General features: G+C 51.3%; 1 protein-coding gene across 1 annotated transcript in view; it reads right to left on the bottom strand.

Annotated features, from left to right (window-relative positions):
• Positions 1 to 2,242: 2,242 nt before the first annotated feature.
• Positions 2,243 to 16,372, bottom strand: part of LOC102897018 (contactin-3) — a 78,091-nt gene continuing 63,961 nt past the window's right edge. The window contains exons 24-27 of the mRNA XM_015587171.1: positions 13,264 to 13,447; positions 5,315 to 5,427; positions 4,507 to 4,675; positions 2,243 to 2,343 (exon numbers count right to left, since the gene is read on the bottom strand). Coding sequence (XP_015442657.1) covers positions 2,243 to 2,343; positions 4,507 to 4,675; positions 5,315 to 5,427; positions 13,264 to 13,447 — 567 coding nt within the window. The remainder of the gene's footprint in view (positions 2,344 to 4,506; positions 4,676 to 5,314; positions 5,428 to 13,263; positions 13,448 to 16,372) is intronic.

Below are 16,372 nucleotides of genomic sequence, written 5' to 3'. Positions count from 1 at the left end.
TCAAATATTTAGAACCTATTAGATCATGAGGATTGTTGAAAGGCAAGTCTCTAACAGCGATACCAATGAGAAGGTCTATGAAGGACTTGATAAGCTGATGTTAATCTTAAGGAAATACTCGCCAAGAACGTGGGGACAGGCACGGCCAAGCCGAAGAGGCCGGAAGAGACCAGGTACCACACCGTGACGTGGATGTCCAGGGTCCCCTTCCCACCCTCCCACCTCAGCCGAGATACCTTTACTCTGGATGGCATGATTTTACTCCCTCAGTAGGGCACAAAAATAATTTTTAAAACATCCTGTTAAGAGACGGAAAGATGAAAAGTTGGCTAAAAAATATAAAAAATGACAGCATCCGTATTACTATTCTAGGGACCCCTAGTCCCCTTTCAAAAGCTCCTTCTGACCATATCGCAATTAATCACACGCAGGCATGTAACTGTTATAAATTTTATTAGAATAATAGAAAATAATGCATACAGATAACCATAGGATACGGACACAGAAATCTGAAGATAATTTTTATACTTTTCAATATGAAACAAGATGCAGATCTCATGGAGATATATTGTTAGAAACACCAGGAAACAGAGTCATCGTCTTGAAAACGAGAAGCAGAGGAACATACGGGAATTACTAAGTAATAAAAAGGTACAACTCGATTGTGTGTGGCATAGAATACAGGTATTGGGGACGGTGTTTCCCCACTGTTGACTAGAAATAACAATGGCCGAATGAAGTCTACTGGTCAACCTACTGGTCACTCAACTTTTCCTAGACACACACAGTATATACAGTATGTACAGACCTGGCAGAGAAAGCCATAAATATTTTTCTCCTTCGTATATAACAACTTTATCTTAAATGTAATCTCTAAGTGTAAATTAATGCTTTATGGTGATATCAGAATTCTGCTATTTTTATTCTTTTTTGATATCCGAACCGTTGGTTTCAAATTCTGATATCTTTGCAAAGAACGAGAAATGTGAAGTTGGTAAGAAAGAGGTAAAAAATTGATTTCGCAACGTCTAACAGTCTGCTGATCTTCATACATTCTTTACATATTGCTATGAGGTCACGTCTTCAACAACCCTTCGGAAACCACATATTGAAAGACGAGTCGTACGTATCAAAATCAGCAGTGTCACCAGGTTCCATCACGAATATAACGCGGGAACCAAAAGTCCTGCCAGACTCACTCGGAGAGACGGCTGGGTTTCATGAGAGAAACCATCTCTGTCAATTGAAAAGGAGAAGGTCTCTCAATAGTATCAGAACCCGGAAATGAATCGTGGGAATTCTGGTTAACATTTGCGTTGAGATTCAAGTCGATTCTCATTTCCTCCACCACGTTTTAATAAAACCTGGACACTTGTTCTAGGTGTGAAGGAAGCTTTTTTTTAATCTTTTTTTTTTTTATTTTGAAAAAGGATAAAACATGATCATTTCAATTTTATAGTACTGAGTGAGAAAAGAAAGCAGTATCTAGAACAGAACGCAAGCTTTAAAAAGGGGCTGGTCCTCACCACGACGCAGCGGGGCACGCTGCCGCCCGCCCGGTTCCCGCAGGGGGTGACCCAGCTCGCTCCAGTTTCCCCCTGTGCCTGTGACACGCAGTTCAGAGGGCGGAGGCGGGCGGGCCGGGAGCTACTGCTCCACGCCTCATGGAGGAGGTGTGGAGATGTAAGGAGCACGGAGCGGTTTGGAGTGATCCCACACCCGCTGGACAGGGCACCTGTCACGGGCAGCTTCCTCCCCCGCCAAGACACACGCCCTTTGCCAAACAGGGTGATTTGCAAGATGCGTTTTTCACCGTTTCAGAATAGTACTGGTTAAGTCTCCCAAACGATGCTGCTACAAGGAGAAATAGCACTTCGATTAAATGAGCTTTTCTACATTAGGAAAAAAAGACACAATAAACGTGTGTGTGTGCGCGTGGGAACGTGTGAGTCTTCACCCATGGGCAGTGCTTAAAATCATAGCTTAGGAGCATCTGTGTCCCAAGTCTGAGCTACGTAATATGTAAATTCCTTTGGTTTATCAAGTAAGTATTAAGGCATTTCAGATTTCCCTAAAAGGATTTACCGTTTTTTAAATTATGTTCATATTTTACCTATCTAGAAAGTTAAAAATACAGAGTTGGAAAAAAACATGCATTATCACTGCATTTCATGAAAGCACTTTTTTTTTTGTAACCAATTACCTTTCCAGTAAATAGTAAAAAAAAAAAAAAGAGTTTCTGTCACCACAGGGCATTTGCTATGAAGCACAGGGTTATCGGTACATAACTTGACATGGGGTGGACATTCGCGATGGCGGACGTGGACCCTCGTGCATCCGTATCTGTCAAAGAGGATAAACAACAGCTCATTAACGAGGACTGTACCCAAACGAGCAATCAGGGCAAAAGCCATGCTTCTCGAGTCAGCACGAACCTCACCAAGACCTCACGCTGGGATCAGCCCCATTTTATTCATCAGTGTAGCATATACCAATTGCCGAGAGCATCTATAAAAACACTGATGTATTTGAGTTTTCTAAAACAATTCTAGGCCCTGTTCATCTAGTATTATTTAACTTTAATGGAAACTGAAAAAAACAATTATTCTGAAAACAATTATACTCTGTTACAGATAACTTTAATGTAATTCAATGGCTTAATTAAAGGAAGCTTCATTGGCTATGAGTTTGAAAAATCTGTGTTTCTGCTTTCCACATTTTTAGATAAATCATTATGCGTAATACAAAACATCAATGAAAGCTCCACGTCGTAGAGTCGCCCTCGTCTGCACCAGTCTCGCAGCACAGCAAGACGGCAGACGCCAGCAGGAGGGTCTGCTCCCGACCCCACGGCCCTACGGTGCGAGGGCACCGCTGTCCCTGCACAGGTGTCGAGCACACGCCATCTCACAGCTCCACTGTGGCCACACGGAAATGTTAACTCGACCACCTGCACTGTTCTCGGAAGGAGAGAGCAAGGCTTATTATTTTAAAACCATCACCATCACCACCATCACCATCACCATCACCATCATCACCACCATCACTACCACCATCACCACCATCATCACCACCATCATCATCACCATCACCACTATCACCACCGTCACCATCATCACCATCACCATCACCACCATCATCACCATCACCATCACCATCATCACCACCATCACTACCACCATCACCACCATCATCACCACCATCATCATCACCATCACCACTATCACCACCGTCACCATCATCACCATCACCATCACCACCATCATCACCATCACCATCACCATCATCACCACCATCACTACCACCATCACCACCATCATCACCACCATCATCATCACCATCACCACTATCACCACCGTCACCATCATCACCATCACCATCACCACCATCATCACCATCACCATCACCATCATCACCACCATCACTACCACCATCACCACCATCATCACCACCATCATCATCACCATCACCACTATCACCACCGTCACCATCATCACCATCACCATCACCACCATCATCACCATCACCATCACCATCATCACCACCATCACTACCACCATCACCACCATCATCACCACCATCATCATCACCATCACCACTATCACCACCGTCACCATCATCACCATCACCATCACCACCATCATCACCATCACCATCACCATCATCACCACCATCACTACCACCATCACCACCATCATCACCACCATCATCATCACCATCACCACTATCACCACCGTCACCATCATCACCATCACCATCACCACCATCATCACCATCACCATCACCATCATCACCACCATCACTACCACCATCACCACCATCATCACCACCATCATCATCACCATCACCACTATCACCACCGTCACCATCATCACCATCACCATCACCACCATCATCACCATCACCATCACCATCATCACCACCATCACTACCACCATCACCACCATCATCACCACCATCATCATCACCATCACCACTATCACCACCGTCACCATCATCACCATCACCATCACCACCATCATCACCATCACCATCACCATCATCACCACCATCACTACCACCATCACCACCATCATCACCACCATCATCATCACCATCACCACTATCACCACCGTCACCATCATCACCATCACCATCACCACCATCATCACCATCACCATCACCATCATCACCACCATCACTACCACCATCACCACCATCATCACCACCATCATCATCACCATCACCACTATCACCACCGTCACCATCATCACCATCACCATCACCACCATCACCACCATCACTATCACCATCACCATCATCCTAAGTTAATTCCTGATTTTTCTCTACTGAAGAGCATAGGCTTTTAGGAATGTCTGTGGTTGAAATGGTTTTTACAGATGTACAGGCGGCAGAACTCCGTTCCAAGATACATACTTAGCATTCCCTCAGTACAGCTTAGTCATTTTTAGTCCTAGTACTGCAATCTATATGATTTCATGGAAAGCGGCGACCGGGCCGACTCACCGGTTATTCCCGGAATCCGGATCTGCTCGCTGCTGGCGCCGTCCCCGCCATCGGTCGTGGCCTTCACCTCGAGGACGCAGTCCTCTCTGATGGGCAGCAGCAGCTCCACCGATGTCTCATTTGTGCGCAGCACGTGTGTGTCACTCTGACCGCTGGTCCTGTAGAAAACCTAAAACGTGAACAAACGTTTACTTTTCCCATTGCCCGGTTTTATTTTTTTCCATAGAACTTATTGCTCTGACAGAACCTTACATGCTCCGTCTTTCTATACTCATGAGAACATAGGTTGCATTCTCAGCTCTGTCCACAGATCTTGGATGGGGGATGAGCACAGGGTAGAATCATCAAGGTCCCAAAGCCAAGGAGGCTGGGGGAGAGGGGACGCCCCCCAGGAAAGAGCTGGCGGGTACTTGCCAGGCCACAGGGAGGGGGCGAGGCCCTGGGGATTCGATCTGGAACACCCGCCCACGTCATCGGAGCCAACACTTTTGTTTTTAAAGCAGTACGTGGGTGAGCATCAGAAGTGACACTCACAGAAAGTTACAGGAGTGACTAATTAACATAACAATTTACGAACGTTTTGTCCAAGATTTCCATGTGAACAGAATTATTTTGCTTCATTTTACGTTTAAGCAATCAGACGTTCTGGAGAGTGCGTTCTTCGTAAAACGCATGCTATCTGCATGTCAGATTAGGTGACAGAAAGAAACCAGCCACCGGCATTCGGAAGCGTCGTTCCGCCAGCTCCCCGTGGGAGGCAGGGCCAGGTCGGGGGACGAGGGACGCGCACGGCCAAGGGCAGACTTACTTTGTATCCCGTCACTGCGGACTCGTGCTCCGTGGCTCTGACACGGTCCCAGCTCAGCAGCACCTTCGAGTCCGTGGTGTTCCAGACGATGTTCCCGGGTGGTCGGCTGGGAGCTTGGAAGACAAAGTGGGAAATTCACTCAGAGGCGAGCACAGAGGGACGCTCTGCACAGGCGGCCGTCACAGGCGGCCAGCAGCGGGGCGGGGCACACGGCGACGCGCGGGGCACGGGCGGAATCGGAAAAGTGACCCAGCTACGCTTCCTCACGAGAGGCATTTCCGCCAGAGTGCGAGAGGATGCGTTTCACCGCGTTCACCGTGCGCCCCTGGCCAGCGACGGCCTCTGGAGACCATGCTGGCGGGCGGGCGGGGGGACGAGGACACTCCTCCATCCTCCGGGCCTGGCTTCCGTGGCTGGCCAGGTGGCGTGACCCACTTTGACGTGTGGGTGGGTTAGGCCAGCCTTCTACGGTGAGAGGGGACAGGGAGAAGCCATCGGAGATGAGGGTTCCCGGACAGACCCCCACGAAGCAACAGCTACACACAGGAAAAGCCGCAGCAGAGTCTACGTTTTAGTCTTTGTTTTCTACGTTCGAATCAATTTTTGATAAAAACAAGGCAAAGCACTGAAACGTGAATGAGAATTCCATTAGATAATTAAGGACACTCAGGTTTGCAAACGTGGATTCCTCGTTTGGCTGCCACTCACGAGGATGCGGGAGTGGACGCGGGCGGGGTTCACGGCAAGGCCCGCCGGCTGCAGAAAATGCAGGACCGAAGGACGCCCTGCGGTGACCCGTGTGCCAAGGGCAGCGCACGAGCCTGAGCAGCGCCGGAGCCCGTTACACGCGTGGCCTTGGCTGCAGATGTGTGACCTGCTCGACTGAGCCCTCACGGGAGATGCTACAAAAGCTTGGCGATGCCCAGAACGCCGAAGCATCGCTGACCGGCGCCGGGAGGAAGGACGGTTGGCTCCCGGTGTGACCGAGGACGCCCCCAGGACTGGGCCCCGCACACTGTCCGTCTGCCCTTGGACGCCCCTCTGCGTTGCCTCTAAACTTTTGTGGTCCAGTGCTAACGATGGGTTTCGGTCAGCTCGGAGCATTCCGGCCGTGATGCTTTGCCAACGAGAAACGTAAAACGGCGTGACTCAGGGTTGAACCACTAATGGCAGAGTTTCAGTGGCTCAGGCTGAATGGTGTGAATGCACGAGTGTCAAAGCATGTCCCCAAGTCCGGCTTCCGGTGTCCTGGCAGCAGGACAGAAGGACGGGGTCACTGCGATGCAGCGCGGACGACGCAGGGCGGGGTGCCTCGTCCTGCCCACGGGTGATGGAAACGGGAGTTGTTCTGGGCGCACCGTGCGCTCCTGCGCTGTCCTGCAGGACAAGTGACGCGGGACAGCGCTTGAGCAACGCCGGCGAGCTGCACACGCACGGCCACTCCGCCGGCCTGCGCGGGGACATCCGGCCAGGGCAGAAAGGGAAAACGGCCGAAGGGAGGGTGGGGGGAAAGACGAGCGGTCCATTCTGGGTCTGGGACTCTAACCTCAAGTCACGTTGGGGCTTCCTGAGCCTCAGACAGCCACGCCCTATCTTCATCGTTTTTGCTACTTTAAAAAAATTAAGTCAACTTTTAGAAACACGAACATCTACTTTGGTCTCGTCCCAAACACTCATACTCAGAGGTTCGTGAGCTCGGTACGCTGGTCCCTCTACAATGGGTGAAGCATTATCGCGTTTAGAAAAATGCTTGTGAACCACCCTGAGATCATCTCTCGCACCACTGCTGGTAACGATAACTTCGACCGCGAACTTCTGGAGCAGAAACCTTCCTTCCATCTTCGACACGCTGTCAATAACTGACGCTTACTAGACACCGACGATATGCCAGGAATAGTAAAACGCACTCTTATACAACGTAAGTCCCTCAATCTTCAATAAATTGCGTTAAAATGATGCCAGTGTTGGCACACGGGTAACCAGGACCCACAGTTAGTGGAGAAAGACTTCACGGCAGCAGCATTGACAGCCGCGGAAAGGCGCCAGCGCCTGACTGCCCGCCGAAGACCAACGGGCAGCCGAACGCGGCCACGCGCCCGGATGCTGTTCGGCTTTAAAAAGGAAGGAAACCCTGTCACAGGCTGCATCGCGGTGAGCCCTGGGGACATTATGCTTAGTGAGATACAGGTCACAGAGGACAACCAGGGTGTGACTCCACCTACATGAGGACCAGGAGGCATCAGATCATGGGGGGGGGCAGTGGCGTGGGGGTTCCAAGGTACGTTTTTCATTGAATAGGGACCGAATTTCAGTTTTGCAAGATGAAAAAGAGTTCTAGAGATTGGGGCACAATAACCAATCTTAACACGATTGAACTGTACGTTAAAAAATGGGTAACAGGGAAATTTTATGCTCCGTGTATTTTTACCACAGCTGAAAATTAAAAGAGCCTGCAAGATGCACAACCGGCCAGGGCAGCTTCGCTCCCCGTATTGCATTGTGGTAGTGGCTGTGACCTTATTTAACCCTTGAACGAGACAGGAGATTTGCAAATAATGTGAAAATACACACTGAACACGTATGTCTGCAAATGCAGTGAGCTGTCGCTCCCCCCGCTTCAGCTTCTCAGGCTGAAGCCCGCCTCTCGCACGCAGGAGGACCCCTTCCTGTAAAATCCTCATCGAAGGTGTATTTTTAATTCCGTCGTGACTTTGTTGTGATTGACATCGTTTCTGGGTACCCCGTAAGTTCCTGCGAGCAGAGGCCACGCGGTCTCCAACATAGACGCGCCCACGTTAGAACCTCTGACCTGTCGGCAGAACACGCACCACTGGCTGCAGCATCCACAGGCACGTGGGACACTTTCGAGGAAGTGTCAACGCTCCTACAAAGTAAAGCGTGTGAGAATCGCACGTCTGGCCGGAGGGATGACTCAAGTCTGCCTGAGCTGAAGGCCCTGACTGAAGGCTCGTGGGGTTCGGCGTCACACTGTCACCTTGTTTCAGAGTAGAGGAAGTCAAAAGCCACTCTGTGGAAGCCACAGACAGGAGGGGGCTCCCCATGCCTGAGGGGGCGTGTGGCCGGGCGGTGTGCTCTGCTGCCGTGGGGGCTGCTGGGACAGTGGGTGACATCCCAGCTGGGACAGGGGTCACGTCCACATGTGGGATGTGTCACAGGGCAGTCGGCCGGGGCCGCCCCGTCATGAAGACGGAGGTGCCGTTAGCTTGGGGGAGGGTCCCTCAGTGTCCTTCAATGCCCACGACGCAGAGGACGCGGGTTCAGGGGCGTGGGCGGACCAGGACGAGCTGTGAGGACTTAGAATGGAGGCGGCTTATTTGTTCGCTGTCATTTTTACTAATATCATTGTTACTGATGTCACTACTATTTGTTATTTTGTTAACATCTATTTATGGCAGTGATGCTGGTTTCCATACTCAGAAATTAGGTCCCACTTTCTTTTAAAGTTTATTGAAGTAAAAATACTTAATTTTTTAAAAATATAAGGTACATGTGATAGAAAGCCCATGAAAATGCCAGAAATTGACAGGGCAGATCATACATGAAATTTGGGAAAACCTGCACTGATACATCTCCCGAGTCTCAACTTAATGATTATATAATAAATGACACATACGAAAATTCCAGAACTTCCCAATTATGTGTTCGAGGCAGGAATACTCATTCTATGGAGAGCCTCCAAAACACTCTGCCTCACGTTCTTCTAGTGCTTGTCTCACCCTCGTTACTTTGTCCCGAGGACACACTTGATCGAGTTCAGGTAACTGGTGTTGGCTCCGCTCTGTGGGTGACCCTGCCACGTGGAGCAGCAAAGGCTCAAGCACAAAGCTGGCCGAGCGCTTGACGGTGTTCTGTGTTCTCAAGAGGACACACGGACACCCGTCAGTGAAGGCACAGACGGTGGGGGCCCCTCGTGTGAGGGGCGGGCCTGACTGGGCAGGTGTGTGGCTGTTTTCTGTCACCTGGCACAGCGACAGCTCTGGGCTGAGCCGGGAAGGGCCACGCTGGCTCCGAGCCCAGGCGCGCACTTCGCTGGCCAGCTTACTCAGGGGAAGCACTCCTGGGCTGCTAATGGCACCTCTGCTCCCCAAGGGGACCCGGTGAGGACAATGTCGCTGGGGACCACACCCAGGAGATGGACAGTCCTGTCTGTCTGTGCACCTAGGGCACCGACTATGACGATGCAGACCCCGGGGACAGAGCGCTGGGCACAGTCGTGATCAGAGGGGCCGAGTCCGTGCCCGGAGGAGCCCGCGCTGCAGCCACGGCAGGCTGCAGGGACAAGAGCGAAGCGACCATCTGGGAACGTGTGGTGCCTGGAGCTGCACCCTGGACGAAGAGGGGAGCGGGTGGGCCGTGTCGCGCCAGGGACGTGCCACTAAACTAGCAGTCAGGTGACACCGAGGCTCGGGGGAGCGAAGCTCGGGGACCGACGGGGACACACGCCCGGGTACCTGGAGGGAGGGCTTCCTGGGAGAGCGGCTGCGTCCACGGAGGGCCCAGACGCGGCGCCACCGGGAAGGCGAGGGCGGACACAGCGCGACAGTGCTGAGTGCTGCCCTGGCCGTGAGGGTGGCCCCGGGTGACCGTGACGGCGGGTCCCCTAGGGGTCACGTGCCTCGTCACTGCGGGGAGGGCGGCCAGGGGACGAGTGGGGGTGACCCCGAGCACGCAGACTGCAGAGATGCGGCAGGCCTTGCAGAGGGGGCAGTGTTAGGCGCGGGTCGGGGCGCACGGGCCCCGGTTTGGGGAGCGCAGTTTGAGCCCCTTGGATAAGCGGCGAGGACTTCTGAGTGCTGGCTCCACCCACACCGAAAGCCAGCATGACCCCAGGCCTTCCAGCTTCATGCAGCAGAATATCTGCCCTGAAATGCTTTCTTGCAATCGCTGAATGTGAAATTCTCAGTACTTTTCCTTTTAGGAGCCAACAAATTCTGTCCTTGATGTGCCATCTGCAATTTTCCTCACAGCGCCTTTAGAGAGAGTTAGCTCTCTCTCATTCAGTTGCATGTAACAGAGTCCCATTCTTGATTAAAGAGGCTAATTAGTATTTAACTCAGAAATGCTTTCGAAAATCACAAGTATTTGGACATCAAAAATGAAGTGTTTAATGGAAGCCACAGTACTTGAGAATCTTTGTATTATTTTACATTAATCAAAAAAGCCACCGAGATCTGTCCTGAATCTAAAGCCGTCCACACAGAATTCCATGATCACTGCTTCGCCAATCTTGCCATTTTCAGCGAGACGGTAAGGACTACAGTAAGTGTTTTGAATTCACAATTTCAGTCAAAAGGATTTGATTAATAATAGTACTCCAGGCTGACCTGCTTCTATAGATTTCATTCACCCCTTCAGCCACCAATCAGCTTTTAATGAGTGGCTCCCAGTGCTGCTCTGGGCACTGAGGGTGGGTGAATACGACAGAGAGAGATGGTCCCCACAACATTTAAAATCCAGGGGGCAAGACAGAGAGCGAGCAAGCAATCAAAGAGGTGATTTTAGTTCTTTATGCCCGAGGCATGACAAGAATTCTCTTCATAGCAATAATCTCAAAAGCCACACGAAACTTTCTAAGTAGGACTTGAAGCTAAAGCCCCCGCAGAGGTCAAGATGACTGTTTACTGCTGCCAGTAACTGTGTTAGAAATCGCTTTAAAAGATTCTGTTTTACTGGTTTTAATATGTTTGAAAATTATAAACATAAAAATTTAAAATTAAAAATGTTCTTCAGTCATGATTTCGGGGTGATTGGGCAGGTAATTACCCGGATAACTCTCACTCAGTGTAGAAAACTCCTCAGTCACATCTCAGACCAACGTGCGGCGTCAGCTGAGTTGTGGTGACAGGACTGTGGTTTTCAGAGACTGTGCCTGTGGCTGGAACCCGTCACACCACAGCTCCGTGGGCACAGGAGTCCTGTCTCCCTGGGTCCCCTCCCCTGTGCCTAAGCCCAGGGTACAATCCCAGGAAGTGCGGGCACTAGAGACATGAACGTTCCGATTATGGGGGTGAGAGAGAGGGCAGCACAGTGGCTAAGACTGTCCAGATGTGCCACACCTTCTGTGACCTGGGGGAAGCCAGGTGACCTTGGATGCCGCAGCGTCCTTAACGCTAACACGAGAATTAAGAACACGTGAAAAGAAAGAATCAATGCAGAAAACGCACTTAGACCAGGGACTGGACACCGTGCGGTGAGTGCTAACCATGAAAGCCACCTCGTCATGGCTGCTGGAACGTGCCACTTCCTTCGTTAGGCTGGATATTTCTACACTATCTTGAAATTATAAATGGCTTTCGCTTCTTTTTACAGTTTTACTTTGCTCGCTGTACGTGACCACGATACTCCTCCTGATTCATCATCAGTCTCGCGCTCTGCCAGTTCTCCAGGCTCCTTGCTGTCTCCATGGTGATGTCACCCGGCTCCCACAACCGAGTGCCCCGGAACCTCATGCGTGGGCGCTTCTGCCCCCGGAAACTGACCGATGCTGTGCTTTGCCCGCATAACTGACGACGTTCGAACTGTGCTAACTCAGGATCGCGCTGGGAAGGTGACCGCATTGAGCGAGGACTTCTAACCACAGAATGTTCCCATGTCTTTCCAAACCCACGTGCTCCAGGGTCTAACCCCGACGCCGAGCTGGGAACAGGGGAGTGGGTCAGCTTCCCCTACTCCAGAGAATGAAATTCAGTCATCACATTCGTCGGCTGCTTCTAAAACGTCTGCTGCTAAAGGGAGGAACGTGGTTTGTTTCTAGACTTTGGCAGACGACGGTATGACCCTGAGTAAGTGGGTAGCCAGCTCTCTTTCCTAGAGAGAATGCGCAGATAAACACGTGACCTTTCCTGCTCAAACTAACACCGGCTAACTAAAATCCAAGGCAGCAGAATTCCGTCTTAGATGTATTTTAACTTATCCACAACACTAGCCAATGGTATCTAATTTTATATTATTGAGGTTAATAGTCTTCGCCAACCAATGTGTGGTCTCATAGAAACTGGGGGATTATATATGAAAAAAGAAACACATTAATAAAATTGTCAACCAAGCACAATAACTGCCCCATTCCCATATGAAACCAGTCAAGCAAACAATTTTATGGAGTTAATGAATTTTGAAAATACATTAGGAAAAATAGTTTTCCGCAAGTAGGAGAAATGCATCGCTGTGTCGAGGCAACCCCTCCGTGCTCACTCTCCTCACCTGTGGGCCGGAAACAACGACACCCCCCTCACGTGGCAGCTCTGAGGTTCGTGTGTGGGGATGTGTGTGAAGCCCTGGGACACAGAACGTTCTTGATGGCTAACGCCTGTGACGATGGCCATGCGATGGCTGCACGGTGAGAACGTAGCAACGCAACACGTCGGTTAAATCCACCCCTGCGCTCTCAAGGTCATGGGCACGACGCGGGAGCTACACCCCTGCAGATCGCTGGTCTTCCCGCAGCCCAGCTCGATCCCAGTTAGCGCCCGGCTTGTGAGGGGTGCTTAGCCGTCTCCCGTGACCACGGAGCCGACATACTCAGCCCGCGGGCAGCTCAGGCATCTCAGGCACCTCCCAGGCCTGAAGCCAGGTCCTCTGATGGCCACCTTTACCGACATTGCCAGCTTTTGAATAATGTAGGAAAGGGGGGCGGAATCACTCTCCACTCTCTGATGTGAACCTGAACTTAACTAGACACCCTCGAGCTCTAGGGAACTAAAAATACACCAGGTAAAAGCAATGAGTTGGTCACATTTTCAGAGAGCTGTGGATGGGCTTGACACCTCTCACTGAGGTCCCTACAGGTGCGTCCTCAGTCCCCGGGGTTTCGCCCTGCGGCTTGGGGACCCCGCGGAGACAAGGGCCAGGAGCGGGGCTACCCGGTCGTGGGTTCACAGGACACGGAAGGCTGCCTTTCCCAGGGCGAAGGGAGCGCGGAGCCTACGTACGCGGCTTCCTGGTGGTGGCGCTGGCCGTGGTGCTGAAGGGCCCGGCGCCGGCGCTGTTGAACGCGCGCACGGCCGCGTGATGCGCCAGGTTGCTCCTCAGGCCGCCCAGCGTGGCCGACGTCTCGCTCGCTGCCACCGTCACTGTGCTCGCCGACTCCTCGTCGCCGCTGCTCCAGTAGCGCACCTGGGGGACAGAGACGCGGGCAGGTGCGGAGGCTGGCGACGCAGCACCGCCCGCCCCGTGTCCGCACTGCGGCGGCGCGAAAGCGGAGCTTCCTCCGGGACTATCAAGGACCTACTATGTGCTGGGAGCCGCCCCGGCTCTGTGCGGGAGGGGAAAGAAAAGGGTCTGGAGGAGACGCGTGATCCACAAGCGCACGAGTAAACCAGGTACCCATGGTCGCGCGAAGCCCTGCTCCGTGTGGTCTTAAAAATGGGCGAAGGGAGCGAAATCTGCATGTCTAAGTGAGCAAACGCCCCCCTCCCTTATCTCAGACCCTGGTCGACCAGGCCCCGCCCCACCCAGGGTGCCGGTGGCCCTTTGTGCATCCCCTGGGCGGGGCACAGTCCTGTGCGGATGTGAGCTGGCGGATGGAAAAGACCGTCACCCAGCCAGCCAGCCGCTAGACTGTCGCAGGTCACCCAGGCAGACTGTCCCACGGAGACGGCCCCGTGTCAACAGCCCAGAGATGCTGCGGAGAACGCCCGGCAGGCAACAGTTACACGAAAGTACTCGTTAAAACGTTTTGCTTGTATTTCATTCTTATGAACTGTGCAAAATGACCTGATTCTTTATATGAAGATATATGTATGTACAGTACAAAAATACAAAAATAAGTTCATGAGAATGTTGGCTAAAACAAAAAATAAGGGCAGAAAAAATACGATAAAAATACCCACTCCCTCACGACCTCCAACATACGCTAGAAAGTTCTGCTGGGCTTTGCTAGAAGGTTTAGATTTTGTTCATTAAAAAAAAACAGAAACAAAACCAGCAACGGCAACAGAACCACCCAACACACGGCTCTGGAAAAGCCCAACTTCTCCCCGGGGTGAGACCAGCTGACGACACGGGCGGAGCCTGTGACGGGGACGTGGGAGGCAGGCGGAGACCGCGTGCTCTGCGCTCGTAAAGGAACACACGCTCTCCTGTGTTTTCTAGAGTATGTGCTTTGCCTGACTTTCATTTTTCTGCTCTTGATAGCGAAATATAAACCGAGAAGGCTCTCCTGTGAGCTGTGCGAGAACACAGCCGTTTGCACACGGTGGAAGTGGCACTGGGTCCTTGGCCACCAGGGTCATGTGGACGGTGGGGACTTGTGGGGACCGAGGCAAACCAGCTGCCACGCTCCCCCATGACGGAACCTCCACTCAGCTCTGGCTGACAGGGGAGGTGTGCCCACTGCTTACAGGGCTGTTTTTGTTTAAAGGAAGCAAACATCCTGATTTTAATGCAAAGCGCCCCAAATTTAGAGGTGGCTCCATTTTGTGAAAACAGTGTGTGGACTACATCAAATGTGCTTCTGGGCTGCAAAGGGTGACAAGGTTCACCCTCTGAGATAAATGCACTAGATGTTACTGTTTTATTTTTAAATAAACAATTACACTTTCTTTAAAAGTTTTTAAAATTTATAAGAATTTTTTTTAAAAAAAATTAGTAGCAAAGTATAAATCTCTGGTTTTTTCAATGATGACCCTAAATTATACGAGATTTATATTTTCTTCATAAATGTGAATATATGTGTATGTATGTGCATGTGTACACATGTGCATGTATGTTTATACATATTTACATACAAGCCCTGTTATGTGCAGGTGCTGTGTTCATGTGAGTGTGTGCATTTCTCCCGGAAAGGAGTGAACAGCTTTTACAAAGATGATGTGAACCCAAGTGATGGAGACAAAATGGAATGTGTAGTTTAGGTAGTTCCTACCACTTTAAAACAGCAAATACTAAAACGGTGACGTTTTAGCAATTAAAAAAACACACACACACATATCTGACAGACCCCGTTTGCCAGCATCGAAGAAAACCACGTAGATGTCATTCATTCGTTAAAGTAATAACACGTCGTGTTGTCCTTTCTAAAGCCACAGCCAAGCAGGCTAACGGATGCAGGACGCACCTGCTGACTGTGCTTTCACCAGCTGTGAACGGTGTAGGCGTCGCTGGGTGTGGAGGGTCCCAAACGATAAGACAGATGCCTGGCCCTTGAAGGCACTGGCCGGTTATCAGCTGAGAATGTGGGAGACAGCCTGAAGACTCGTGGCATGGGGTGCAGCATGCGGGGGCGGGGGGGCGAAGCCAGGTAATTCTGAGCTAGAGAACCCTCGCCTATGGCTGGCAGCCCAGGGGAGATGCCAGGCTGCGCTGCGGGGCGCTGTCACGCGGCCTGTCCCCCATCAAGCTGCTGTGACAGGAGTTGCTAGGGCCTTGTTCCTAAGGGGCTGATTTCCGGGAGAGTGGCAGGTCATCCTCCACTGGCCCCGGAACTGCTTCCATAAACCTCCAGGAGGTGCCTCCCGACAGCAGGGTGCTGAAGGGTGTGGTGCACCTTCAGCATGGGAGCGACATGCATTTTTAGGTCTCCTCGCTGACAGGTATGAGAAGCATTTATAGATACAGAAAATCTGTGCCCAACTGAACATACTAGATTTTATTGCATAATCTTCGATAACGAACAACTGAGCAAAAATGCATCTGAAACAAAGCAGCAACATTGATGGCCTCAGTTCTATAAGTATTTAATCAACTGTTCTATAAAATTTTGCCCCGAATCATTCCTATAAGGTTAGATTTCTTTTTTTTTCCAAAGAAGGAAAAGTCGAGAAGAACATAAAGGTGAAGACGCTGCTTTGCCTCCCAGCCGTGTCCCGAGAGCACAGAACACGACTCCACAGCGGGGATCTCAGAGGCGACACGGGGACGGAGAGGGAAACGGCGTACGCTCTGCCGATGAGTGTGCAGGGAAGTCACTCGGGCATGGACGGGACAGACGGGCAGCGTCCGCACGGTGAGCAGAGCGCGGGGGCTGCAAAGCCCAGGAAGAGCCGGCGGAGCCGGAGCCGCAGCCGCGCTCGAGGCGCCCCTCAGACACGCACCTCCAAG

This window comes from Pteropus alecto, unplaced genomic scaffold (genome assembly GCF_000325575.1).
Source record: "Pteropus alecto unplaced genomic scaffold, ASM32557v1 scaffold53, whole genome shotgun sequence".
Lineage (NCBI taxonomy): Eukaryota > Metazoa > Chordata > Mammalia > Chiroptera > Pteropodidae > Pteropus > Pteropus alecto.
This window is presented reverse-complemented; position numbering and strand designations above follow the sequence as displayed.